This window comes from Mauremys mutica, chromosome 2 (genome assembly GCF_020497125.1).
Source record: "Mauremys mutica isolate MM-2020 ecotype Southern chromosome 2, ASM2049712v1, whole genome shotgun sequence".
In the NCBI taxonomy this organism is placed as follows: Eukaryota; Metazoa; Chordata; order Testudines; family Geoemydidae; genus Mauremys; species Mauremys mutica.
This window is the reverse complement of record NC_059073.1, coordinates 139,434,134-139,461,923: the sequence shown is the minus strand read 5'-3', so window position 1 is coordinate 139,461,923 and position 27,790 is coordinate 139,434,134. Positions and strand designations below refer to the sequence as shown.

Below are 27,790 nucleotides of genomic sequence, written 5' to 3'. Positions count from 1 at the left end.
GAGTTGATCTCAGCACATTAAGCAGTAGAAAGTCAAGTGGAGCACAAGAGTTGGATGAACTTTATCTGCCAACGACAATGGTTTTCCTCCCTGGAAATTCCTCTGACTGTTCAAATTGCACCCAGACTGTGGGGATAGTGAACAATTTTAAGGCCATATTATTAGGGGTAATTTTAGGGGGGCTGATTATTTTTGGAGTGCTGGGTAATATTCTGGTTATCCTCTCAGTAGCCTGCCACAGACACCTTCAGAGTGTCACCCATTACTACATAATCAACCTGGCTGTTGCGGACTTCCTCTTAACTTCCACTGTCCTGCCTTTCTCAGCAATCTTTGAGATTTTGGGCTACTGGGTCTTTGGGAGGATCTTCTGCAACATCTGGGCAGCTGTCGATGTCCTATGCTGCACGGCTTCCATCATGAGCCTATGTATCATCTCTATAGACAGATACATTGGGGTGAGCTACCCACTGAGATATCCAGCTATAGTGACAGAAAAGAGGGGACTCCTGGCTCTGCTAAGTGTCTGGGCTTTGTCTCTGGTGATCTCCATTGGGCCACTCTTTGGCTGGAAGGAGCCAGCTCCAGAAGATGAGACCATCTGTCAAATCACTGAAGAGCCTGGCTACGTATTGTTCTCTGCTTTTGGCTCCTTCTATCTCCCCTTGATCATCATCTTGGTGATGTACTGTAGAGTGTATGTGGTGGCCAAAAGGGAAAGCAAAGGCCTGACTTCTGGCTTGAAAACGGAGAAATCTCATTCTGAAGAGGTGACCCTCCGGATCCATCGCAAAAACACCTCGGTACAGAGCAGATCTACATCCTGCACAAAGAACAAAACGCACTTCTCAGTGCGTCTCCTGAAGTTCTCCAGGGAAAAGAAAGCAGCCAAGACCCTGGGAATAGTGGTGGGGTGCTTCATACTGTGCTGGCTTCCTTTCTTTATAGTCATGCCTATTGGTAAGTAAAGCAAAACACCATAACCTTTTATAATAACTTCTGGGGGGTAGGGGAATCTCTTTTTGCCTTGCTATGGGTTAGAGCCGGTCCGCAAAACATAGACAGAACCATTTTCCATTGGAAAATGCAGTTCCATCAAAACTGAAACACTTCTCAAAATCGTGTCAATTTCACCAATAATTTGTTTAGTAAAATCTTGGGGGGAAGTTTTTTTCCCACAGTGTTGAAGAATCTCGTTTTGACATTATTGGAATGACACAGTTTTTGATTTTTCATTTTGAAAGGATGGTTTGTTTCAATTTTTTATTATACATTTGTAAAAAGTGGAAACTGAAACAAAACATTTTTATTGAGCTGAAATAAAAAATTAAAACACAATCAGATTTTTCCTTTGCAGAGCATGTTACACATGTCGGGTTTTGTGACAATTTGGAAGAAAGTCAGTTTTGAATTCCTCCACCAAATGGAATTGTTGTCCTCTGGCCAGCTCTACAGACATTATGAGCCAAATCCTTAGCTGGCGTAAAGGACACAAGCACCGTTAACTTCAACACCAAAGTATCTCTTTGCAAATTTACGGCCGGATTTTCAAAGGAGCTAAGGGACCAGACTTTCAATTGCTCAGTACCCACAATCAGGTCCGGATTTTCCATAGTGCTCCCATTGTGACATGTATGGACAGATTTTCCAGAGCTAAGCACTCAACAAGCAACCAAAGTGCTGAGATCTGTTGAAAACCTGGCAATTTACCTTGGTGCCTAAATGAAAATTGAGCTCTTGATCATCTGCCCTTTAGGACTTGATCCAAAGCCACTGAAACCAATGGAAAGGCTGCCATTGACTTCAGTGGGTTTTGGATTAGGTCTTTATTGCAAAATAAATATTTTAGCTTCTCTATATTTTGTTGCAAAGGTAACCTTTTTTAAAAAAAGCCAGAGCGCGACTGCAAATATATTTCTCTTTGAAAAGAGCGATTAACTCAACTGTTTGCTAGTTGCAAATGGAATGACATACAGTTTCAAAGTTTTAATGCATCCCTTTAAAAAAAACGTACTCTGTATTTTAACAATGTTTATGATGTAGCACAAGAGTGTGGCGTAGGTAATAGCTGGATTAGCAGACCCAATGGAAAAAAGAATGAACCACTCAAATTCTAGTGGGTTATGCTCATGGTTATGTTTATTGTGGTTTTTAAATCCAAGGGCCAGGTAGGTGTTGGGAATCAATTCTACATATCAGTGTTTCTGTTGTTACAGATTTAGCTGCTAAGTTCAAACTTCAGCATTGGAAGGTTTGTTTAGAGGAAATGATTTTAATAGAGAATTACCAACTGCAATAAAATCCAGGATTCCACATGAATTACTGTTTTAGATGCCTGCAGAGCTTTTTTTCCCTCTATTTTGGGGATACAAGCAAAACACATATGAAAGAAAACCAGGCTATAGTTTATAAGCTGCGGTTATTAAATCAGTTCTTGTCCAAACTAGTTAAATCATCCTAACCATTGGCAAGCTAATCTCTTTGCAGTGGCCAATTTTTGCCAGAAAAAGTTTAAACAAGAGCTTTGAAATTGTGCCCTTATGGGAAAGCCTTCTGCGATTTCAGAAGCATGAAACTAATAAGGCTCTACAGCATCTTATGGAAATTACCCTAAAAACCTACAGAGTGAAATGGAAAATGATCTCCTTTTGTCTATAGCTGCCATTCTATAGGACTCTAGATAGGGATATAATTCTCAATCAAATTCCAAGGGAAAGTTTTAAAAAAAAAAAAAAACTTAGAAAGGTGACCATTTTCAATTAACTTCTATAGGATTCCAACATAATATTTCACTAAATCCTTTAGCTGTTATTGTCTCATGAATATCAATGACTGCAGAGTCTATCTAATTCTGTCATCTGAAATGCTGGTCAATACTGGGGAAAGACTTAGACATTGCATAAGAAAAAGCCCCGGGAGGACTGGCTCTTTCTGCTCTGAGTGTCATTCTGTTGGAATGTTTGTTGCCAAGATGTCCCAAACATACCCAAAAAGGGTTTGAGAGCACATGACGCACACTTTGGTAAAAAAAAAAAAAAATCCACAAATCTGGCTGCCCACACAGAGCTGCTGCTGTTGATCCATTTGGTTTAAGTTGAAGAAAACTTCTTTATTCAAAACTGAACTTTGAAGCTTTGATCCCTTATAAGAAAAGTTTCCTAAGGTTAGTCTCCCTATCTTCACATAGTTTCTCTGTTATTTTAGAATCACATTATAAGTTTTTCCAAAAATCTGTTTGTCCTTTTTGTTAAAAGAAAAAAGAGTGCTAAACAGAAATGTAGCACTAAGAGACATATATTATGCAAAACCACTATTACGTCTTGATCCAGGCTGTTTTCCTACCTACTTTGTATCACAGCCCCATAATGCTTAGCTTTTTTATACAGGGCTTTTCATCCATAGATTACAATGCGCTTTGCAAGCATCATTATCCCCATTTTGCAGATGGGAAAACTGTGGCCCAGTGAGGGAAAGTGACTTGCTCAAGATCGCAAAGGTGGTTAATGGCAGAGCCAAGCATAGAACCCAGAAGCCAGATTTCAGAAATGCTGAGCATTAAAAATGCTAGTTGAAGTTAATGGGAGCTCCAGGGTCTCAACAGTGCTGGCTAGAAAATAAGAATTCCATTACATGAAAAGTTTTGAAATTCCACAGTTTGTACAGTACCTAACACCATGGAGTCATGGTCCATGACTGGGCTCCTGGGCATTACTGCGATACAAATAATTATAATAAAAACATTTCCCAACCAATTCTATTTTAAACCTTTGAGGTATTATGCAACCATATAATAATCAGAATAATCCTCGAAATACCCCTTGGAGGGATGTGGAAGTAACCATCAGTGAAAGCCCATATTAGTGATGTTGCCTTAAAGACTAACAGATTTATTTGGGCATAAGCTTTCATGGGTAAAAAACCCACTTCTTTGGTTTTTACTCATGAAAGCTGTTAATCTTTAAGGAGCCACCGGATTCCTCATTGTTTTTGTGGATACTGACTAACATGACTACCCCCTGATACTTGATTAGTGATGTTGTGAAGTTTGTGAGAAAATAAATGCAATGCTGATCCCTTTAGCAGGATATGCAAATTTAAAATATTGAATATCCAAAAGAAAGAGAATCAACAACAGACCCTTGAAACTTATTGTAATCTTGCCCTTTATGGACTAAAACAACTATATGAAGAACTGCTAAACAACGTCAATGGAGGTATCTGTTCCCATGTAGATAGCTCAGTGCAAGTTGGGGTCCACAAATCTATCATCATTGTCAAAGGCAAGGTATAGTTAGGAGAGTACAGCAAGTCTCTGGACATAATGAGAGCATGTCTGGGGAAGCCTAGTGGTGTGGTGCTAGATTCTCTGGCTGCTGTGTAAAGTGCACGTCAGCCTGGTTCAGACAGTCCAGGTAGGGTGCAAAGCAAAGCTGAGAGTCAGCAATCAGAACAGGATAACGAGGAAGGCATACAGCAACCTGCACGACATGCTGTTCAGTGACTGATCAATGATAGGTGCAGAGATGCAAGGGGAAAGCTTTCTTCTCTCTGTGTTAGTAACCAATGTGTCCATAACAACAGTGTCTGTATCAATTACCTGTGCCTGGCCTGGAAGAGGGACACTCGCAGGACCAGTATAGACATTCCACTTGCATGCCTGCTCGCAGGGTGTACACAGGACTTTAAACAGACCCAGGCTTTACATTGGGGGAGCATGTTCTTGTGAGCGACAGGTAGATAATTTCATCAGCCACAAGTTGCCATGTGCCCTCTCAGATACCTTAGGCGGAGAGAGCCCTCCAAAGTAGTTCAAGACCAGCCTCTGAATGGAGAGTGCTGGACAAACCTCTAGGTGAAATTAACACATATAGGTGACAATCAGGAGGGGTTGGTTGAAAATCAGGGTAGGTAATGCCCTCCCAACCTTTCCTGAGGCTCTTCCACTGCATGGGCACTCTTTCATTTTAGGCTGAGCTTTTTGGAGCCTTATTCCCAGAATAGACAGCTGCAGGATAGGTGTTAAGCCCATTTTACCCCCTTTTGGCTTGGTTGGGATGCTGTTTAATAGAGCTGGCTGGAGAACAACAATTCTGTTAGGTGAGAGCTTCAGAGGTTTTGGGGAAAAACATGCATTACACATTGGAACAAAAAAAAATCCCCTTTTGAATGTTTTGGTCAAAGGGGGATAGTGTTAAAAGCTGTTCATTTTCTATGCAAAAAGGTCAGTTTTTTGCATCCACTTGCTCTCTCTGTCTCTGTCTCTTAAATTGACCAGAGAGTCCATCCTGGACCTCAGAAACCTTGCCAGCAAAAAGCTCATCAAAATCAATGTGTCTCCACAAAACAGTCCCACTTTGATGAAAACAGCAGGTCTGGAAAACAAAATTGTCAAAAATATTCCAGTCAGCTCCACTGTTGAGGTTTGCACACCCCCTTCCCGGACAACTCTCAGCTTTTCCTGGGATGCATGTGCCCAGTGACCCGCAGCAGAATGGTTTCCCTTTCCATGGTTGCTTAGTCCAGGCCAGGACTAAGGGAGACCCAAGTGGGGATTGTCTCTCAGCAGCTCAAGCTAAATTTAATCTGGAACCAGGAAGAACCAAAAGGTACTTTGTCTGTGTCCAGCAGCAACCTCTACAAATGGTTTCTATTATTATCTATCCTGTCTCTTCCCTGCCACAAGGGAAACTAGAGTTTGATGGTGCAAATGCCCTTTATGTGCTATTTGCACCTTTTTTTGAACTGCTTAAGTCCTTGGAAAAACTCTGACCCCAGTGCAGGAATTGACCCATTTTGGAGAAATTCTGCCTGGCTTCATCTGTGCTCCCCAGTGAATGTCACTGCACAGGAGTGACTGAGGACAGCCTTCAAACCTTAATGTTTATGGTGTCCACATTTGGTTGTGAAGGATGGAAGAACAATGTCCATGTTAGTCTTCAGCCATGATCCTAACACATTCATTGTGAGTCTGTAGTGGGGCTGCATGGGCCACTTCTTTCTAATGGGCCAGATTGCATCTGGGTTGCGATGGCATAAATGGAGGGAGAACCAGGATCAAAGCATCTTCCTCCATGTTTCACCCCTAGGGAGAGGCCAATGAGGTCTGCTTTGAGGCTGCTAGCATTAGCTACTCTATGAGCTCACCCAGAGAGCCAAGGCAGGCATGGAAATCCACCTGGCACCCTGTGGTGGGGCTGCAGCTCCCAGCATGTGCTGTCCTGGAGCTCACCGAAGAATCTGAGCTGAGTCAGCCAGAATTCCCAGCTCCTGCTGCACCTCCCCCCACAATGCGAGCTGGGGTTTAAAGCTGCAGTCCAGCATTACTGGGGGGAGTGGGTAGGGATATGAGGTGGAGGGCGGGCAATGTCTGCCTTTTGAATGGCTTGCTTTTTCCCTCTTAGAAACCCTGCAATATTTTCACACTCTGCCTTTCCACTGGCATGGACTGGAGTCTGCTCCTGATTAGAAATTACCGTGAGAACAGCTACCTCTCCGAGGACAGTTATGATCCATTCCTTCACAGGAGCTGGCTAGGAAGAAGCTTTTCACTGCCCAGGCTGGTGGTGTGCTCTCACATGCCGTCTCTCAGTGCAAAGTTTCCCACTGACCTTCCTCCCCTGGACAGCGCAGCCTCTCTAATCCCAGACGTTCTCTCCCTTCCCCTGCGGTTAGTCACTTACATTGCACCTGCCAGGGGTGCTTTAACTTCCCCATGTTGTTTACCTCCATTACAATCCTGCTGGGTGCTGATAACAGCTTTAAATGCTTTGAATCCCCCCCCCCAACATACCATGGTTGGTCTGCAATTGACAAGCTGATCATGTGGCAACATTCTGGCATTCGATTCAAATGGATGTGATGAGTGCAGGTTGTGTATTAATTAGCACGGGATTATGGAATGTGCATTGATTTACATAAACACAAATGCAGAGCCTAATTAAGGATGGTCTTGTCACTACAGCACAGGACGGGGAGTCTGGAGATCTGGATTCTCTTCCCAGTTCTGCCGTACCCTTCTTTACATAAATCTGGGCCAATTTCTTAACATCCGTGTGTCTCGCTTCCCCATCTGTAAAATAGTCTCATAATTCCCTGCGTTGCAGAGGCTTCATGTTTTGTTCAGGTACTTTGAGCTCCCTGGATAGAAAGTATTGTAGAAGTGCAAAGTAGCACTGATCATTTTTGCTCTTAAATATTTGAAAATATTTGATATTGGTCTCTTCAATTTATTAGCCAAAAGGTCTAACATGATCCACTGGGTGGAAGCTGAAGCTAGACAAATTCAGACTGGAAATAAGGCATATATTTTAAACAGTGAGGATAATTAACCACTGGAACACCAAGGGCCATGGTGGATTCTCATTTTTAAATCAAGATGGGATGTTTTTCTAAAAAATCAGCTCCAGGAATTGTTTTGGGGGAAGTTCTCTGGCCTGTGTTACGCAGGAGATCAACCTAGATGATCACAGTGGTCCCTTCTGGCCTTAGACTCTATGGGCAATAGCTAATGTAGATCTGTTCTGGAGTTAGAATTAACAATTCTAGAGCACAATAGGTGAATTTCATTCCTCCAGAGCTTGGTTCAGATGGCCACATACAAATCTGGGTGCTTATCAAAACCGTCTGAAATTGTACAGCTGAGCCAGAAATCTCAGAAGAACAGGTTTCCTGGCAGACTGTGCAGCATTTCTGCATCTGCTTCTGAACGGGAATGCCATCAGAACAGCCAGCCTCACAGCGGGTTCCTCCTCCTGTTTGTCTCTGCCAGAAACTGCAAGGGAAATGTAGGAGTATCTCAAAATATGAGAGCTTGAGTTAGGTTCTAGAAACGGAAAAAGGTTTGATGTGTTCATAGCTGTGGTGTAACCAGTCTGGAGATGGTGCAAAGCAGGGGATCACACTTTGGTATGTCAAACCTTGCTGCGGGGCTGGAGAATGCTGGGGAGCGGTAATTCATAGCAGTCTCTAGAAGCCTCCCTCTGGTGGGAGCTATTGAGAGATATCTCAGGCTCTTCTCAGGCAAAGCGATAACACAGAACCTCTCAGGAAGGGGGTCACAGTAGGATGGGGGGGCTCCTTAAGTACAGACTAAGTTGGGATCCTTGGGAACTAGCTCTACAGAAGCAGAGCAGCACAACTGATTGGACACCTACTGTAGAAGGCTGGACTGTATTTACTGGGACATAATTGTTGCCTCAAGGACTCAGGAATGGGAGAAAAACTAGAGTCCATCCAGGAGGCTGAGGATGGACACGATCGTGGGGACAGAGCGCTATGCTGGAAGGAAGTTTCCCCAGGAGAGCCCTGTTTATCACTAATCCTTCCTTGTTCTTAGGACACAGCGAACAGAGCGGAGGATACCCGAGGGGGTATTTGTGTTTGTAACATAGTAGTAAATTAATCTTGGGAACTGGCACAAATACTTTGGAGGGAACCATCAAGTGCTGCCTACATGCCTCTCTGCAGCAGGATTCTAATTACTGTTTTGTTGTTGTCGTCAAGGGCGGCTCCAGGCCCCGGCAGGCCAAGCTCGTGCTTGGGGCGGCACGCTGCGGGGGGCGCTCTGCCGGTCGCCAGGAGGGCGGCTCCGGTGGACCTCCCGCAGGCATGTCTGCGGGAGGTCCACCAGAGCCGCAGGACCGGTGACCGGCAGAGCGCCCCCCGCGGCGTGCCGCCGTGTTTGGGGCGGCGAAATGACTAGTGCCGCCTCTGGTTGTTGTGTCCGAAGCCCAAGAGGACAACAGCTTGCAAATGTCACTAGAGCTAAATCTTCAACTGCTTCCTTCTGGAGCATGAGAAGCCAAGTGCGGTCTGTGCTGTTGATGGGATGTCACAAGTAGCCAGAGGGAGGGGTGTAGTGACAGCCACAAAGTCAGAGATGGGGACGGATTTGTGGATGGTCATATTTTTCTTTTGGGTTTGCTTTGGCTGAATATGTTATAACTCATCGTGTCCCCCAAAGCTGCAGATTAGGGCCTTTGCAGGCTTCCCCCTCCATTTGGCCATTTCACAGAGAGGCCAATGGACTCACAGAATGGAATTCCCAAAGGCCATGCCGAAAACAATTCTTCCCACCTGTGCTACAAGAGAGAAATCCACCTATTGGGCCTGGCTTGATATTTCTCTTTAAACAGGAATATTGGAAATTTGATCTGGTTCTGTCACATGGGAGAATCCTGTCCCTCGGGAGCAATTTTTGGCGAGCCTTAAAGTTTGGAAATCCGTTAATTCAGCTGCCCATCCCTTACCTTTCACCCCACCTACTTACTCTACTCCATTGCCACTCACACTCTGTAATGGGAATCTCTGGCCCAGATTAGGTTCAGAGCATACATAGATACAAACATAAATGCTCTTGCTGGAAGGTTGCAACATAACATGACTTTATTCCTTAGAATTTAGACCAACACCACACAACAGCAGAGACGCACAAGGCCAGCTGCTCCCTAAGGCACAGTTCACCATAACCTGTTTTAAACTGACTCTTTCCAGGCGGACTAGTGTCTGCTGGCATGTTTTGCTACAGAGCTCCCTCCCCGGCAAGCAGGACCAAGAACCCCCACCCTCTCTCTTAGTTGGCTATTCCTCAATAGACTCACACAGATCACATGACTGGGGGGTAGGGAACTAGTCTGGTTTCCTGCCAGTGCCCCTGCTGCCTTGCAGTTTACACCACGCCTTTGCCAATAGGCCTGCGTCCTACCCACCAAGTACATCTGGGCATTGGTGACCTGATGGGTGGAGCCTGGAAGTACGATTTTGGAATAACGCAAACAGCCAAAGGCACTGGGAGCAATTGAAACAGGATGTTCAGGGTCCTCAAGAGGCACATAAACCAAGTGTTATGACTTTGCACAAAGGGAAACACCAAGAGGCATGAAGCTGGCAATTCATCCACCTTGCATGGCATAACCAGCAAGTCAATGGCAGTTGCCATGCCGTAAGAGATTAATGGGCCCAGCTAATCTGTGATCTCTCCCCAAGACTGGCAAATGCTAGATGCTCCACAAGAAGGCCTTTATTTTATGATCATGACACTTTGCACTGATGCAGCATATTGTGCCTTTTATCCCAGAATCCCAAAGCCCTCTGAATGGAAGGACCCACTGAGTCCTTTTGTGAGGTAAGGGTGGTTGTTCCAACTTTGTAGATGGGAAAACTGAGGCACAGTGCGGTAACATGACTAGAACAACATATCACAGTGAGTCAGCAGTAGAGCCAGGGACAGAATGCAACAGTCCCGACTCCCAGTCCCCCGAGCACACTGCCTTCCCATGTACTCATGGACAGTAATAACAAGGGGCCGGGGGGAAATAATAAAGGCTGAAAACTGAACACTAAGATTTTTCCACATTTTTTTCCACTGTGAAATCCTAAGGTGATTTAGGAATGTATCTATATAGCAAATCTCTCATTCTCATGAATTCACAGCAAGAAAATCAATGACAATGAAGAAAGGAATAAAGAACAGAAACAACCATTTATTTTAATTGGGGCAGTGTAGCACTGGACTGGGTTTCAAAAGACTTGTATTCTATTTCTGGCTCTTCCGATAACCTTGGTCATGCCACAGCCCACTCTGTGCCGCAGTTTTTCCATCTGTAAAATGGAGATAATGATACTGACCTTCTTAGTAAAGTGCTTTGAGGTCTATGAATGAAAAGCACTATATAAGAGCTGGATATTATCGTTAATAATAATAACAACAACTTAATATAGGTGCTAAACTAAATATTAGGTGTTGTGACAAAGTTCCTCCTCGACCTTGGTGGGTCCTGCACTTATTGGTGGATTTGCTCACCTCACAGATTCACCCTGTGGGTCGGGAAACAGCCCAGAGACCTTCCCCTCTGGTAGAAGCCATAGTCCAGGTCAATTCCTCCTGTGTTTGATCAGGAGTTGGGAGGTTTGGGGGGAACCCAGGCCCGCCCTCTACTCTGGGTTCCAGCCCAGGGCCCTGTGGACTGCAGCTGTCTAGAGTGCCTCCTGGTACAGTTGCGTGACAGCTACAACTCCCTGGGCTACTTCCCCGATGGCCTCCTCCCAACACCTTCTTTGTCCTCACCACTGGACCTTCCTCCTGATGTCTGATAACTCTTGTATTCTCAGTTCTCCAGCAGTGTGCCTACTCACTCTCAGCTTCTTGCTCCCAGTTCCTCACACGCACTTCCTCTGGCTCCCTTTGGCCTGACCGGCCTTTTATAGCATCAGAGGGGCCTTAATTAGAGGCAGTGCTTAATAGCCTCACCTGACTCTTAGCAGGTTAATTGGAGTGAAGTGTTCTCATTAGCCTGGAGCAGCCCCTGCTCTGGTCACTCAGGGAACAGAAAACTGCTTATCCAGTGGCCAGTATATCTCCCTTCTACTACTCTGCTGTTCCCAACTGGCCTGGGTCTATCACAGTATGGAACTCCCAAAATCCTTGCATGAGGGTTCTATCCCATCTACCTGGGTGGTGGAGTGGTCTGGAAGTTTTTCCTTAATTACTCTTTTGTTTCATGTAATTTCAGTGTCCTCACATTTTCCTTTGCCACAAAGTGCTGTCTAAAGGGTTTTGTGTCTTTTTTCCGCATCAAATATGTACAACATTTCCAACCTGAGACTTTTTGAATGTTGCCGTTTGGAATTGGGCCTGGGTTGGGATGAAAAATTCAGACGGTGTCAACATTTTTTGGCAAAACCGATTCTGTGCTCCAAATAGTTTCACTTGTGTTGCAGATCCAGCTGTGTATTGCACTTGTCACCCTCCACCACCATGGTATCTGAGCATCTCACAATTTTCAATGTATTTATCCTCACAAGAGCCTGTGTGGTAGGGAAGTGCTATTATCCCTGTTTCACAGAGGGGGAACTAAGGCACTGAATGAGGAAGGGCCAGACATTCAAAGGAATTTAGGCACCCAACTCCCATTGATTTTAATTGGAATTAGTTGCTTAAATACCTTTAATGTTCTGGCCCTAAGTGACTTAACTAAGGTCACACAAGAAGTCTTTGGCAAGGCAGGGATTTGAACCCACATTTCCTGTGTCCCAGACATAAGAAAGGCCATCCTGAGTCAGACCAAAGGTCCATCCAGCCCAGTATCCTGTCTACTGAAAGTGGCCAATGTCAAGTACCCCAGAGGGAGTAAACCTAACAGGCAATGATCAAGTGATCTCTCTCCTGCCATGCATCTCCACCCTCTGACAAACAGAGGCTAGGGACACCGTTCCTTACCCATCCTGCTAATAGCCATTAATGGACTTAACCTCCATGCATTTATCCAGTTCTCTTTTAAATTCATGGACTAGTATCTTAACTACATGGCACGGATCAGCATTAAAAGCCATAATAGTTACTGCTAGTTTAACTGACAGCATGGGACAAATATAAGTGCAGCTGTGAAGAAAACATGATGGCTTGAGATTAGAAGTTAATGTGAACCTTTATTCTCATTTCACGTCCCTAGGCTCCACTTTCTTGAAGTTTCCCGAGGAGTGATACTCGACTGAAACTGCTGTGTTTTGTTTGAGTGGAAGTCACCCAAGTTCACTTGAACAGGGCTCACGCTCACTCAATATATTGACTCCAATTCTGAGTAAGACAAGCCACAGCACCTTTGTGGTTTTATTATGAGAAAGTTTCACCCAGCTCGTGCGATCACTCTATTCCCATAGGCTCTGTGCTAGGAAAAGGCTGTTTCTCCTTTTTGAAATTTACGACAGTTGTCAGGAGAACTTGGCTGTCATATAATAAGAATCCAAACCCAACACAGAAAACAATTACTGCCAAAGCTTGCAGGAAGTCATAAAATGACAAGCAGCGGTGACATCGGTGTGCTTGGTTTATATTTTATTCCTATTCTATAAAATACCATAGAAGCCTCTTCTTCTGAAATATACTATATCATATCATGAAAGCCTTCTGCCTTATAAGCACTATCAATTTAATGCCAGATTCTATTACCCTTTTTGATGTTGAGTAGTATCTTATGTATCTGTTCTGGCTATTTAGATTGGAATCTCTTTGGGACAGGGACTGTCGCTCAGCGTGTTGATGATTGTACAATGGTCCTATCTCAGTTGTGGCCTCTCAGCGTTACTGTCATAAACTGAGATTCCTGATTAAATTAAATTCTGGTGGAATTATGCAACGACCTCAAGTAGAAGGATTTGTGGGGGATATAATTATTAATAATTGCAATTATTATTTAACAAGGCAGTGCCCAGGACCGTGCTCGGAATTTGCCCGAGAAAATAAAGACACATGATGTGAGCCTGGCTGCTCAGAGCTGACAATCGAGTGTCAGATGTGACTCAGCGAGTGTGCAGAGTGGAATAAAGGAGTCACAAGGGTTGAGTAATAGGGCTGGGTGGCTAGTCATTTATGTGCAAACATCGTTTTTCTTTGCAGTAGGACAACCCTAGTATAAAGTGGTCATCAAGGAGCTAGCTGGGTTAATCAGAGTGTTATGTGCTGAAGCCACCTGTCCTTTACTGCCTCTTTAGTTAGTTGCTGACTATGGGGTGGCGTGTAGCTGCTCCACCCCAAGAGCAACCAGAGAACAACATGGGACTTTCTCCTCTGCTCCCTGTTTGCACCAGGGAAGGAGTGAAGTACTTTGCCCCTTTTCATGCAACAGCCCCCTCTCTCCTGTATATCCTGCCATCTGCTCTGACCAACAACTAACCTGGTGGAGCCAAGGGTCCCCCCACTCCATGCCCCTCTCCGCCCCTTCTGGCTTGCCAGTTACTCCCTGCTCTGCAAGTAGCCTGTGCTCTCCCCCAGCCTGGCAGAAGTCACAATCTAAGCAGGGCTGTGCAGAGAAGAAAGGAGGAGACCTGATGCCCCCTTGATCCTCTGCACAGCAGAATAAAGGCTAAGACTATCCAGCCCTAAATGGTGTTGAGGTCAGAATATATTACATGTGGGCCCCAGAGACAGCATTCGGATTGAGACTCCCTCTATTAGCATCTTAGCATGTTCCATAATGACAGAGAAGCACAGTAGCAGAGCAGGGTGGCAGCAGGTCAGTGAGCTGAAGCTCATTTGTATACAAGATCTGGAGGGTACACGTGCATGAGTGTGGAGCCGTTGAATATAAAGAAAATAAACCGAGAAGAACGGCAGCTGGAATATCTCTTTGGAGTGTTTCTTCAACACAAGGGGAATCTGCCAAAGACATGGACTGCAAAGTCCTTGTTGGTTTCTGGATGAAATCCTGGCCACATTGAACACAACAGCAAAAGTCCCTTTGACTTCAAAGGGGCCTGGATTTCACCTGTGGAATTTAGACCTGGGTCCCCCGAGTCATATTCCAGCCAGTTTGACCTAAAAATGAAAGAAGAGGTTTTTAAACATTTGCCTTTTACATGGTAGTGACTTAAGCTCTGCATGTACAGCTTTCCTGGATGATTTACCTGTCAAATGGGAGGCTTTCTCTCCCCGTTAAAATGTTCTTGTCTTCTACAGGAGGGATTTCAAGTCACCACTCTTATGCCCCTAGAGTACATGAGCCAGGAGGAATGTCATTTTCCACTCAAAAAGATGTCAGAGTGCTTTTTATGCATTATGCATCAAGAGGTGGGAATGGATGATCCACAAAAGTTTGGGTTCAGTTCAAAAGTTTAAGGGACATATTTTATTCATTTGCACTAGGGTGTGAATCCCAGTATTACCAACCCCAAATGTTCAAAAATCTAGTGGCTTGGAAATGAGATTTTTTTAAAATAAATGTTGGGCTCTTTTTGTTTGTCTTCTGGGTTTTGAACCTTTAGAGTTCATATTTTCAAGCTTTTTTTCTGAAACCACGAAGGCTACTTTTTTAATCAAAGCTGGGATTCTCCCTTAGTCACATGACTCCAAGAGCTGGGGCCTTTAGGGAAAACATAAATAGCATGATAGAATCACAAGGGTTGCAGTATTGGTATCCCAAGTAATTTCATTGCAACCAGGTTTTTTGTTTAGTTTTTTTGTTTGTTTGTTTTTTTAATTTTATCAATAATGAAGTCGATCTATCAGTTGCTCCAGATTTACAATGATGTAACTGAGAGCAGAATTTGGCTCCAAGTGTTTAGCTGAACATTCTGAGTCTGCAGATCTGGGCTGCAAATCTGGCAGTTACTGGCTTGCATATGTGATATTTGGTGTTTGTTTCTTATGCCAGAAATATTTATTTTATGTATGTAACTGGCACTTATTGTAACTGGACACATCATAACACATAACATAAAATACCCCTTAAAAATTTCAAACAGAGCACCCAAACACCGGGATACCTGTAGATCGTAATAAATATTTCCCAATTCCAACACCCATCCCAGCCTCCTGCCCTCAATCAATCCAATCCATCAGTTGCCTTCCCCTGCAAAAGCGGCGGGGAAACAGGTGAGTTCTACCATAGGCGCCGACTTCTACTGGCGATGGTGGGTGCCCGACCCCCTCTGCCCCCAGCCCCACCCTGACTCCACCCCCTCCCACCACCATTCTAACCCCTTCCCCAAAGTCCCCTCCCCAACTCTGCCCTCTCCCTGCTCCTATTCGACTCCTTCCCTAAATCCCTGCCCTGGTCCCGCCTCCTCCCCTGAGTGTGCCACATTCCAGCTCCTCCCTGCTTCCTCCCAGAGCTTGCTACAGCTGTTTGGCAACAGCAAGCACTGGGAGGTAGTTGGAGGAGCGGGGACACGGCACGCTCAGGAGAGGAGATGGAGGTGAGGTGGGGCAGGAGGTGAGGGGAGCTTGGCTGCCGGTGGTCGGAGTCGGCCCCTCTGAGTTCTACTGCATGGTCTAGCGATCCTTGAATTCAAAGTCTGGTGCAGGAGAGCAGCTTTTCTCTTGCTATTTTGGCATTTCCAATTCCAGCCAATTTAAGAAGTGCAAAGAATTGGAAGGGGAATAAGAATGAGCAACTTATCCAAAACATTCCAGAATCCTGGAAGAGGGTTCATAGGCACTGAGGTTTCTCCATTCTGCATGCCCATTGGTGTTAAGAAATAAACCGCCCTTCTGTATTAGGTACATTAATTTAGTGCTACAAAAATCTGGAGCATTTCCTACTTTTCAAAGTTTATTTGATCCTATATTTGTTCCCACTAAAGATTCTTTCCATAGAGAAGGGCTGGGTGAGACGTGCTTCAGGGCAGTAAAAGTACAGAGCACAGCTGTGATCACTCTGAAGAAGTAAGATATATATATATATATTTCCATGGCATATTTTCTATTTGACCTGAGAATAAGGAACAGTGTAGGTAGGGAGTGGTCATGTGGAATAAAATCCAGGGCAAACTCCAAGCTTGGAAGCAAGAGCAAAAATGGGTTTAACCATGTTTGGTGAGCTCCATCTTGCAAGCTGCCTCACTTTAGATACAGAATGCCATAGATAATACAGGACCAATCTGCCTGAGGGAATGTCTGCCGCTCAGCCTTCTGTCTTCATGCTTTTTAATTTGTTTTAATTTGTATTTCCACTGGAGCCCTCAGGCACCTTCAGATGCAACCCCCTCATCAAATAACACTTAATAATAAGCCTCATTTGTTTCTGTCATCTCAGAATGTGCTTATGAAGCACTGCTCTTTACTGGATGGAATGTGACCATTTGTGTGTAGGTGATTATCTCCCACTCGTCACTGCATTTTACAGAGAATATAAGCCCTAATATTTCTACACAAGCATGAATATTTCACAGGTAACTGCTTGTTCCTTAGATCATCCCTGTGCTCTCACTCCACCACTGGACTTTGAACACACATATGGAAGAAACGAAGTGAGGAACATAACCTTGTAAATGACATTGTCTAACATCCCTGATTCGTAGTCCTCTACGTGATTTCAGAACATTCACCAATATACCATTCCTACAAAGGTCCTGAGGACACAAAGACTTAAGGGTTACTAACCTCATGCTGCTTCCTATAATGTGGAGTAGGATACCACTATATTAAATAATATGGAAAGCCAGAAACCTGTACAGGTTGGGGACTCCATATGCCAGGTGCTTTCCATTAACACATCCATACTTGACATCAGTACTGATGTTTGAATACACTGTAATCAAGCAACTCCATAACTCCTAAGTAATTGATTTACAGAGAAATCAGAGAGTGCCTTTGCGCCTGTCTTGGCATTTAATCAGCAGCAGGATGTAGAAAATGTACAGCTGTTGGCTCCAGAAAACAAAGTTGGCAAACATAAAAATAAAAGCTTACATTGGGAAACACAAAATCCTCACACATTGGGGGATAGAAGGAGGAGGGGTAAATGATGGGAAATGTTTACTCTGGAAAGCAAATTAAAGAACTGACAACACTAATAACAAATTTTATTTCTGAACAAGAGGAGACTGAATCATACTAATGACTCTCTTAATAAAACTTATGTTAGAATGCAAAACATAAACCAAGGATCATTTAACCAATCTACAATGCGTAGGAATTAAAAGCTGAGTTAATCTTTTTTTCCTGGTTGTCAGCACTACCTGGAGGGAATTTAGGTATACCGGTATGATATGCACATGGAAAAGCTTAGAGCCTGATTCTCTAGTGCCTTGTACTTTATGTAGTCATTTACACACTTGAAAAGTGAGTTCAGAGTGGGTGTAAAACACAACTGGTGTGAATGGAGATTTCTGTTTTGGTAACATTTTTTCACTCCCTTTGTACAGATGTAAATAACTCTCTAAGAAGAAAGGAAATGGGTTACCTAGGGAGGTGGTGGAATCTCCTTTCTTAGGTTTTTAAGGTCAGGCTTGACAAAGCCCTGGCTGGGATGATTTAGTTGGGAATTGGTCCTGCTTTGAGCAGGGGGTTGGACTAGATGACCTCCTGAGGTGCCTTCCAACCCTGATATTCTGTGATTCTATGAAATTAACAATGGTGTTTACCAGAATTTAACCTTTTACTTCTGCAAAAGAAATACTAGCTAAAACATAGGAGTCCATGAGGATTAGATTGAATTGGATTAATTATGAGATATAAAGCATTTCATGGCTTGATTGCTGGTTGTGATCCAATCTATGTCAGCAGTCACTTGAAAAATGGCAGATACTGACAGGTTTTTTTGCCGGCCTATGTCAAACAAATTAGCATTCTCAGTCCAGGCTGCTAGTGGGTGAAATGTTCAAATCAAAATTGTGACTAATTGGCAGACACAACAGAGTGGATGAATGTGGACTCTGAACTCCCTCCTCACCTCTAGGGAAGATGATCCATCCAGAACAGGGTTGTGGCACAGTGACAAGAAGCTTGCTCTGCTGATGCTCAAATTGTATCTTGTTCTATGCACAGAGTTCGACAGAACCCAAAGTATTTTTGTAGCAGTTATCCTTTCTTAACTCCCTGCTTGCTTCTTCTCCCATCCTTTGGCTCTGCTAGGAAACATTACAACTGCACTGTCAAACACTCACATATGCTAAGCAGTAGCAGCCGCAGTATGGGGAAATAAGTCATTAACCAGATGGTGAGGAGGAAAGTAGATGAACAATTCAAAGTGAATAATTTATTTAACACTCTTTTTTTTTCTATCTGTGAATTATCACAGACTTTGATTTTTACTAATTCATTTATTATCCAAAATTGTTTCATGGATTCAGTTTTTACAGGCAGAAAGGGCCATTAGATCATTTAGTCTGACCTCCTGTATAATGCAGGCCAGAGAATTTCACACAGTTACCACTGACCACCAGCTAGATGGCATGGCATTGTATATAGGAACAGGCCAGGTTGGGTTTAATGGATGAACAAGCCGTTGACAGAAATGAATGGTGACACTGTATTGTTCCCTGTGTCTACAAAGATGCCCTGGGATAAAGAGAAGATTATAACCCCAGTATTGAGCCCATTAATTTGTGTTTTGCTAAAGCGTATCTTCCAGAAAGGCAGTCTGTCTTGATCTGAAGACATCAAGTGATGTTTTGTTCAATGATTAATCATCCTAATTGTTAAAAAAGAGTATTACAGTAAAAGCTGTGTTATCCGGCACTTTACCAACTGGAAAGCTCTATTAACTGGCATTTTTGATATCGTCCAATACAAATCTTCAGTCTACTAACCGGGACTAGTATACAGCGCAGGAGGTTATGCAATTACGCATTCTGCACTCTATGTTCAGGGCCGGCTCCAGACCCCAGCGCGCCAAGCGCGCGCTTGGGGCGGCATTTTGCTAGCAGGGCAGCAGGCAGCTCCAGCGGACCTTCCGCAGTCATGCCTGCGGGAGGTCCACTGGAGCCGCGGGACCAGTGCACCTCCCACCGGAATGACTACGGATGGTCCGCTGGTACCGCAGCTTCGGTGGACCTCCCGCAGGCATGACTGCGGAGGGTTCGCTGGTCCCACGGCTCGGGTGGACCTCCTGCAGGCATGACTGCGGAGGGTTTGCTGGTCCGGCGGCTCGGGTGGACCTCCCGCAGGCATGCCTGCGGATGCTCCACCAGAGCCGCGGGACCAGCACACCCTCCGCAGACACGTCTGCAAGAGGTCCCCGGAGCCGCGGGACCGGCGACCGGCAGCGCGCCCACTGCTGCATGCCGCCGTGCTTGGGGCGGCCAAATTCGTAGAGCCGCCCCTGTCTATGTTTATGCAAAAGAGGCAGAGGACAAGTAAGCAAGCAAGCTGGTATCATGGATTTATTCAAAAAAGCAGCTTCCAGGGGCGTCATAGGGCCATTACAGATTCAGCCCAGCCTTCTACACCTTCCACATTGACAATGATAATTGATGTTGATAATGATGATTCTGAGGCACTGCAAGATCCTGAAGTGCCTTCTGAATCATCAAAGAAAGATTAAATTATGTTCAGTATTGTTTTAGTCTTAAGCGTAGTTTTAGTGATCTGGGTGACCTGAAGTGTCATAAGATAACCTACTGTATAGAAAACTTTCCCTGTATATACCTAAGTGCTTCAAGAAACCAACCACTCTGCAGTGCAGTACTACTACTGGATTGGTGAGTACCTGTATACAATTTTATACTTTATTCATTTTATTATAATCTATTTCTTTGAAAATTGGTATTCCATTGTTAAGTCTTAGTTAACCAGAATTTTTGATTAACCGGCACCTCCCATACCTCCAGCATGCCGGATAACAAAGCTTTTACTCTATTTCTAACTTGAATTTGTCTTGCTTTATCTTCCAGCCATTGGTTCTTGTTATGCCTTCAAATGCTCTGAATGAAATACCTTAAGACAAGTCTTAACACCACCAGTTAAAGATAATTTCCATTCAGCACTGAATGCAGCCACCTCTGGTCTTAAACATATTGTCTATTTAAATGCATACAGTGACTCTACAAAATATTAAAGGACTGGAAGAAAAAAATATCAGATCCAGTGGGTTCTCAACCTAGGGGTCATGAACTCCACTGGTGTCACCCTGCCCTACCCATTCAGCTAGATGGGAAGGGAGCGTAGGGATGTGGAGAAGTGTCATGGCATGGAAGATGTTGATAACTACTGCAGAACCCGTTGAAACTGCTGGGAGAGTATAATAGGCAGAATGTAATTGCCCTGTATTGGTGTTTGTGGTATATCAGGGCTAACACATTTATTGTTGCAAAATATACCATGGCTCTACAATGACTAGAAATAATCATAGAATCATAGAGTATCAGGGTTGGAAGAGACCTCAGGAGGTCATCTAGTCCAACCCCCTGCTCAAAGCAGGACGAACACCAAGTAAATAATGAAACCTTGGTTTCATATCTCATTGAACAACTCCAAATTTTCAGAGCCGAGCGGGAACTGGAATTTCTTGTTTTGTGAGACATTCCACCATTTCTGAATATATTTTTGTTCAGGGGATGGTGGTGAATTTTGGAAACTTAACATTTTAGGTCAGTTAAAACATCTTGTTTTGATTAAAATCAAAACATTTAGTTTCAATGTAGGCTTATTTAATTTTTAATGTTTTTATCATATGAAATTAAATTTCAAAATGAAAAGTCATTTCTAAATTAACATTCTGTACTAAAAATGTCTAAATGGAGTGCTTCTACATTATTAAAATGATTCGCTTTTTTACTGAACATTTTACCAAAATGACACTTTCCACAGAAAGTTTTGGTTTGAACAAAACAGTATTTTCTGACAGACTAGAATGTTTCTCTGGGTTGTTTTTTTTAAAGGATGCGTACGTACACTGCATATTGTATTGTTTTGTAAATTATGCTTTTCAACCAAATTCCTATATATTTGCATTCATGATTCTTACACTGTAGCATTATGGAACAAGAGCCAGTGTTGTTATAGTCTTTGAAAACTCTGTGTGTTCATTTCTCATATTTATGGTGCTATTTTTGGACAGAGGATCGGGCCTTTATATTTATTGGTAATGAGTTTATATAAGTCATCAAAGAAGTGCCATAGTCAGTGGGGTTCCTGTCTAGCTTTTTCCAAGCAATGTGATTTTGATTCACTCTTTCAAGGGCAGACAGTACAGCAGAATCGTGGCAGGAGATTACATTAGTCATGTCAAGCCTTCACTTGGCGCAGAATAAAAATTATACTGTTTTTGCACTTCATTACTCTTCCCTGGTTTGAGCACACTAAAGTGCCAAAGGATGTCATACATCACACTTGGCATATTTCTCCTTGTTTCACATAGCAGGTGGGTGCAATACAGTGACAGACTCGTGAACTGGTAAAATCACACTGCAGAATGTAAGATTTGTAAGTGCTGTATGGAGGATGGTTTTGTGATGAAGGCATAGGATGGGGAACCTGAAGATCTGGGTTCAATTCCAGATTTTGTGCGTAACCGGGGAAATTCACCTAAACTGTGTGTACTTTAGTTTCCCTAGCAATACAGTGGAAATAATATTTATCTCATGGAGGTCTTATGAGGGTTCATTCATTAATGTCTGTAAAGTGCTTTGAAACTCATGGATGAAAGATAAATAAAAAGTCTTTCTGTCTGTAGAAGATACATAAAAACATGGCATTCTCCTGTCACTCACGTCAGTTGACATCACAAGGGACCTTAGGGCTTCTGCCTGTATTAGCTGAGGTGTAATAATAGTCACTGGACATGAACATCAGCCTAGATCTTGGTAACGGGACAATCTAAAGCTTTGGATCAAAATATATCTCTAGCTTTGGGGTGAGTAAAGTTCTGGCTTCAAATCCTGCAGCACGAGACTAATATTTTATAGCTACAAAGCACTACACGAACGCTAATTACACCAACAGTCTTTATTATGTCCATTATACAGATGAGACACAGCTTAAAATATCTTGCCCAGACCACACAGTGGTTTAGAATGTAAGTATCCTCAGCCCAGTTTACCAGTGCTCTGCCCTTGTGCAAGCCAGTTATACTGGTGTAAAGAGGGTGCAAAATGCTACTATTTTGATTTGGAAGAATTTTACATTCACTTTGCCCTGATGTAAATGATGCCTGTGCAACACACTGAAGTAGACATACCAGATCTCCAGTTGGTATAAATCTGAAAAGTTTAATTGATGCCTGGCCCAGCTGATGTATGTGAAAGCACATTTTTATCTAAAATGTGGAAGTTGCATCTACCATGGAAATGAAAGAGTTAAGAAAGGAAGATGGTGGCTTCTACAGATGGCAACCCATGTTTACTGTTAAAGCTACTCAATGTCCTTTTCATGTACAATGTGCTGTTCCAAGATAGGAAATCGCTACACTGATCATCTAAAAAGGTTATATTAATAAATTAGCCTACAAATCTCCCCACCCACCCAGAAAAGCAGGAGCCTGGCTTTGACACTGGCTATTTTCTATTTTTAACAGTCTTTGGCAGAGTGTTAGCATTCCATTTAAAATGAGCCAAAAGGCACAGCAAACAAGATTTTTTTTTCACCCACTACTACATTTGGCTTAATAGAGCACTTCCTGGACTTGGATTTCATTTACCTTTTCCATTGAAACAAAATGGGAAAGGAATGGACAAACTGATGTCAGATTAATTCAATGGAATTGGGGCATCTTGGTCTCCTTAGGTTCTTTTGAAATTCCCAACCAAACAGAATCTTTCAGCGAGATAACGGACAGCTGTAGGGCATTTTGTTATTACAGGGAAATAGCATTTGTATATTAAGAAATTTCTGGAGTAGTCACGAAGAAAAATCATGAAATACGGATCTGATTTCTTTTGTACAACAGTTTGGATGATTCATTTGGTAAAGAATTAAAATATCAGTAGTGCATTGAATAGGAAAGGTATTTTTAACTATTTTCAATCAAAAAAAGGCACATTCACATAGGCAAATGACTGTAATGTGCAATGCACTAGTAGCAATTGTGATCCACAGCCAGACGTCTACCTGTTTGAAAATAAAGAGCAAGGTTCTCTGCTGTGCCTAACCTGACTGTCAGGGAATCAGCTACAACTCTCTCATATGCTGCCCCAATCATAGCCCTGGGTCATCTTAGGAGCATCCTAGTGGCTGCTGTAATTTGCACCAATTGGCTGTGATCCCTGAGGGACCTTGCACCAACTGAAGATAACTAGATTACATTGCACTCTGGCCACATGTCCCATTCCTCACTTGCCCCCAACATACTTCCTGTGCCCATCATTTCAGCTCAGAAAGTGAGGGTTTGTGTTATGGTGGGTAGACATCGCTTTGCATTTGACAGTAGGGATTACATTCAGCAGAAGCAGAATGAGAGTCACTATTCATTCTCATCATGTGTATGCCTGGTTTAGGCAATATCCTGATACTGTCTCACACACACATTCACCCAGAAAAACTCTCTTCAGTGCATGCAGCTTAAATAACTTTTCTGAATTTTCTAAGTTTCAGATTGAACATGTATCCAGAAGCAGTTGAGTTCAGATCCTACAGATGAATCCATAAATTCCCCTACATTTTCAAAAGTCACCTCATCTTAGGCTCCCCTGAGACCAGAATGAAACACTGGAAAGTTCAGGAACTGCTTTCTGGCATGGTTCAAGAGCAGAGAACATTAATGCAATGAAGTTAGGATCCACATCCGAACTTCTTCAGCTTGGGGGTTTGGTTGGGCACACAGAGGTCTGAGGGTGATCTGAACTTCCCCAATGTTCAGTGAGAATTTGAGATCTTTTGTCTTCATTCAGGCCCATGTCTCTAACAAGTATTGTTGTTTGTATGATTTTGGAGAATAAAAATGATGAATGCTTGTTTACTGGCAAACTTCATGTGTTGTGTAAATAAGTACTACAATATCCCTATCAATCTCGGCATGTTTATGATTTCACAGGGGCTGGGTGTGGGGATATGTCAATGTTAAAAGAACTATTGATCAAAATCTTGGCTGTAAAGACCCAAACAAGCAAATTGTGTTTTCTGGGAATTTGGGATTATGTTTATATCCAAGCTACATTGTCCAAAGTAATCACTGATTTTGGAATGATAAGGTCACATTATTGGAGGCAAGTACTTTGGAAGCATAATAATGAATGCCCTTTCCCTCAAAAACCTGTTAAGGATTTAATGCAATGGTGGATCTGCAGCAGAAAGTGGTTCTAGAGGCTTTTTTATTTACTATGGGCTCCCAGAACAGGCAATATTTTGACAGCATGGAATCCAGTTTTCTGTTTCATTCACAACCAGACAGCACTGTTTTCATTTCCAAGAAACTTAAACATCTGAGCTAGGGAATTGTGGGATCTTATTACAGGCGAATTTCTAGTGTTATTCTGGGACCACTAACAGCAGCTTTGTAAACAAGTCTCCAAAAGCATCAGTGTTACATCTTTGGTATCCTAGCGGTGTTTCTATATTTTGGTCATTATGGCCCTGATTCAGCAAATCCCTTAGGCACATGCCTCTCTTCATGTTACAAGCATCATTTGAATAATGTCAGTAAGCTTTCTTACTATAGCTCAAGTTTATGGGTGAAATGTACAGTCATGTAGCAGGCCAGTCTGAGGCCTATGCACCACTTACATCCTCAGAACAGAAGAATACCACACATGCTAGCAATACTTTTAGTCACTTTGCTTAAGTGGGACATACCGGGTGCATAGGCATTGTGCTGGGCCTCTGCCCACGAGTGAATTTTATTCTACAAGCGCCAAGCGTCAGTTGGAGAATTGTGTCCAGTCCTGGGCACCACACTTTAGGAAAGATGTGGACAGATTTGAGAGAGTCCAGAGGAGAGCTAAAAAATGATAAAAGGTTTAGAAAACCTGATCTATGGGGAAGAGTTTAAAAAACTGGGCATGTTTAGTCTTTAAATAAGGCTGAAGAGAGCTCTGATAGTCTTCAAATACGTTAAGGGCTGTTATAAAAACGACTATGATCAATTGTTCTCCATGTCTACTGGAAGGTAGGACAAGAAGTAATGGGCTTATGCTGCAGCAAAGGAGATTTAGGGTAGATATTAGGAAAATCTTTCTAATTATCAGGGTAGTTAAGCACTGGAGCAGGCTTCCAAAGGAGGTTGTGGGATCCCCATTATGGGAAGGTTTTAAGAACAAGCTGGACAAAAACACCTGTCAGGGATGGTCTAGGTTTACATTGTTCTGCCTCAGTGCAGGGGACTGGACTTGATGACTTTTCAAGGTCCCTTCCAGCCTGGCATTTCTATGATTCTATGTCAAGCTGGTTGAAAAAACAGTTTAAAAAAATCACTAATTTCATAAACCCTTTTTACTGTTTTCTTTTAATTTCAACAAAAAAAACAAAAATCAAAAAATGTATCCAGCGCTACCGCTGACCAAATAACTTTAAAAAAATAAAATAAGTGGTGACTTTTTTGAAAGAGTAGATGTGGCATCAGTCAAAATCTGAATTTTTGGCCATTTTAAAAACTTTGAACAGCTCTAGTAGGAATCTTTAATTAATCTTTAATCTTTCAGCACATCTTTAAAAAAATGGAAAAGTTAGCAGAAAATTCTTACTTTAAGTGTGTTTGGGGGAGTTGCTCGTTGTATCCTTTTACAAGAAGGTGAAAAGACTGCCTTTGCCAAAGACCCGAGTATCAAAGATTAAAGGAATGTAGTGAAATGCAGTGAAAATAGCATAACTCCCTGGTCATTTAGAGACTACACAACTGTCCTCCTCCATCACCATTCACAGCCTCATAACAACAGCTGGGATAGACCACACAGCCCCCGGCACTTAAGCTAACGGAAAGTATTTAGTAGGTGTTTGTAGTACAGGGTTTATGATACACATTCCAGCCTGGAAAATGGCAGGGGTAGGTATCCACACAAGCCAGTTCATTACAATAGATGTACCGTACTCTTAGTCAAAAACAAATTGCTGGCATGCTTTGTGGCTTTTGTAAATCTGTGGGGACAGAGCGTGCCCTGAACGGCTGGCTGCTTTCTTTGACAGGAGAAGGTTTTCTTAAAAATCAATACATTAATTGAACAATTTGCATTTTTTTTATCAGCGTGTTAATCAAGGAGGGAGATTTTTAGGTCTTGCACACATATCTATACATTTGCTCACTTTGCAGGCAAGCTGGAGCCCACTGTTATTAAGCAGAGGGAGACTGGTCATGTAATCCCTTTAAAAATTATACCTGTACGGCCTTTTCATTGACAATCAGTGTTCCCTGTAGCTGACGATAGTTGAACAAAGCATCAGCCCATTTTGGCTTTGAGCCACCTTTCCCTTCCCTTTTTAATTAGCTCCATGTGAAACATCCTTACAATTCTAGCAACTTCAGTTAACCACTGCTAAGCACTCTCACTGCAGCATAGTAAAGATGTTTTTAAACTCCTATGGTTTATACAGCAATTGCTCAAGGGCCTGATCCATGCTCACTGCAATCAATGAGAGCCTTTCCATTGGCTTCTGAGAATTTTGGATTAGGCGCATGACGCATAAAAATCTGTAGGCTGGGATTTTTGAAGGATCCTAAGTGAGGGAGGCAGCCAGGTCCATTAGAATCCTTTAAAAATTCCTGTCTGAAAGGGATCATTGGGCTTTCCATTTGCTGGGATCCCAGAGGTGATGATTCCCTGGCCATTTCAAATCCTGTTAAGTTGTCTCCTTGCTTATCTGAGCAGCCTGGTGCTTTAGCTCCTAGGAGGAAGTAATTTCCCTTTGTCACCTCATTTCACCAAACTATGGACTCTGTAGAACCTAAAATATGAAATTACTGCTTCATTTGTAACTGAACAGATAGGTTCCCCTGGAACAGTTATTACGTCTATGTAATTGTAGAGCACCATACATTCTGAAATGTTCTCTTCCCCAGGAGGGATGTCTGTTGTCGTAGCATCCAAAAGTCATGAACTTTGTTGTTTTCATTGTTATCTCTTACACGTTGACTATCTGCAATTTCTCACCAGTTTTGTCTTAACACTCCCTGTATTTTCCATTCCAGGCGTTTTCTTTCCTGCACTCAAGCCCTCAGAAACGGTTTTTAAAATAACGTTTTGGCTCGGGTATTTGAACAGCTGCATCAACCCGATCATCTACCCATGCTCGAGTCAAGAGTTTAAAAAAGCGTTCCAAAATGTCCTACGAGCCCAGTGTTTCACAAGAAAGAAAGCAGCCAACAAGCATTCCCTTAGCTTCAATCTGAACCAGCCAGCTAGCCCCAGTATGGATGGTGCCAAGGATGTTGTCCGTATCCCTGTAGGATCGGGGGAAACCTTCTATAGGATTTCCAAGTCCAATGGGGTCTGCGAGTGGAAGATTTTCTCCACCATGCAAAGCATGTCTACAAAAAGTGCAATCTCTAAAGACAAGTCCAGCTGCACCAGAGCCAAAGTGAAGAGCAAAGGTTTCCTCAGGACATGCTGCTGTACTGGCACATCAAGGAGCGTCGCTCGGGAGAACCGTAAAGTGCCGACCATTAAAATACACACTATCTCTCTCAGTGAAAACGGGGAGGATGTCTAA

The 27,790-nt window shown here is 43.0% G+C and overlaps 1 protein-coding gene across 1 annotated transcript; it reads left to right on the top strand.

Annotated features, from left to right (window-relative positions):
• Positions 1-26: 26 nt before the first annotated feature.
• Positions 27-27,790, top strand: ADRA1A (adrenoceptor alpha 1A). Its single transcript, XM_045006745.1, has 2 exons — positions 27-960; positions 27,270-27,790. The coding sequence occupies exons 1-2, from the start codon at positions 78-80 to the stop codon at positions 27,788-27,790; spliced, it is 1,404 nt and encodes a 467-aa protein (XP_044862680.1). The 5' UTR covers positions 27-77.

What these genes read in the sequence shown, in the direction of transcription:
- ADRA1A (XM_045006745.1), top strand. Translation starts at nt 78, where the DNA reads ATGGTTTTCCTCCCTGGAAATTCCTCTGACTGTTCAAATTGCACCCAG. An exon ending in CTTTATAGTCATGCCTATTG is followed by an intron (nt 961 to 27,269) that starts GTAAGTAAAGCA and finishes TTTCCATTCCAG; the next exon opens with GCGTTTTCTTTCCTGCACTC.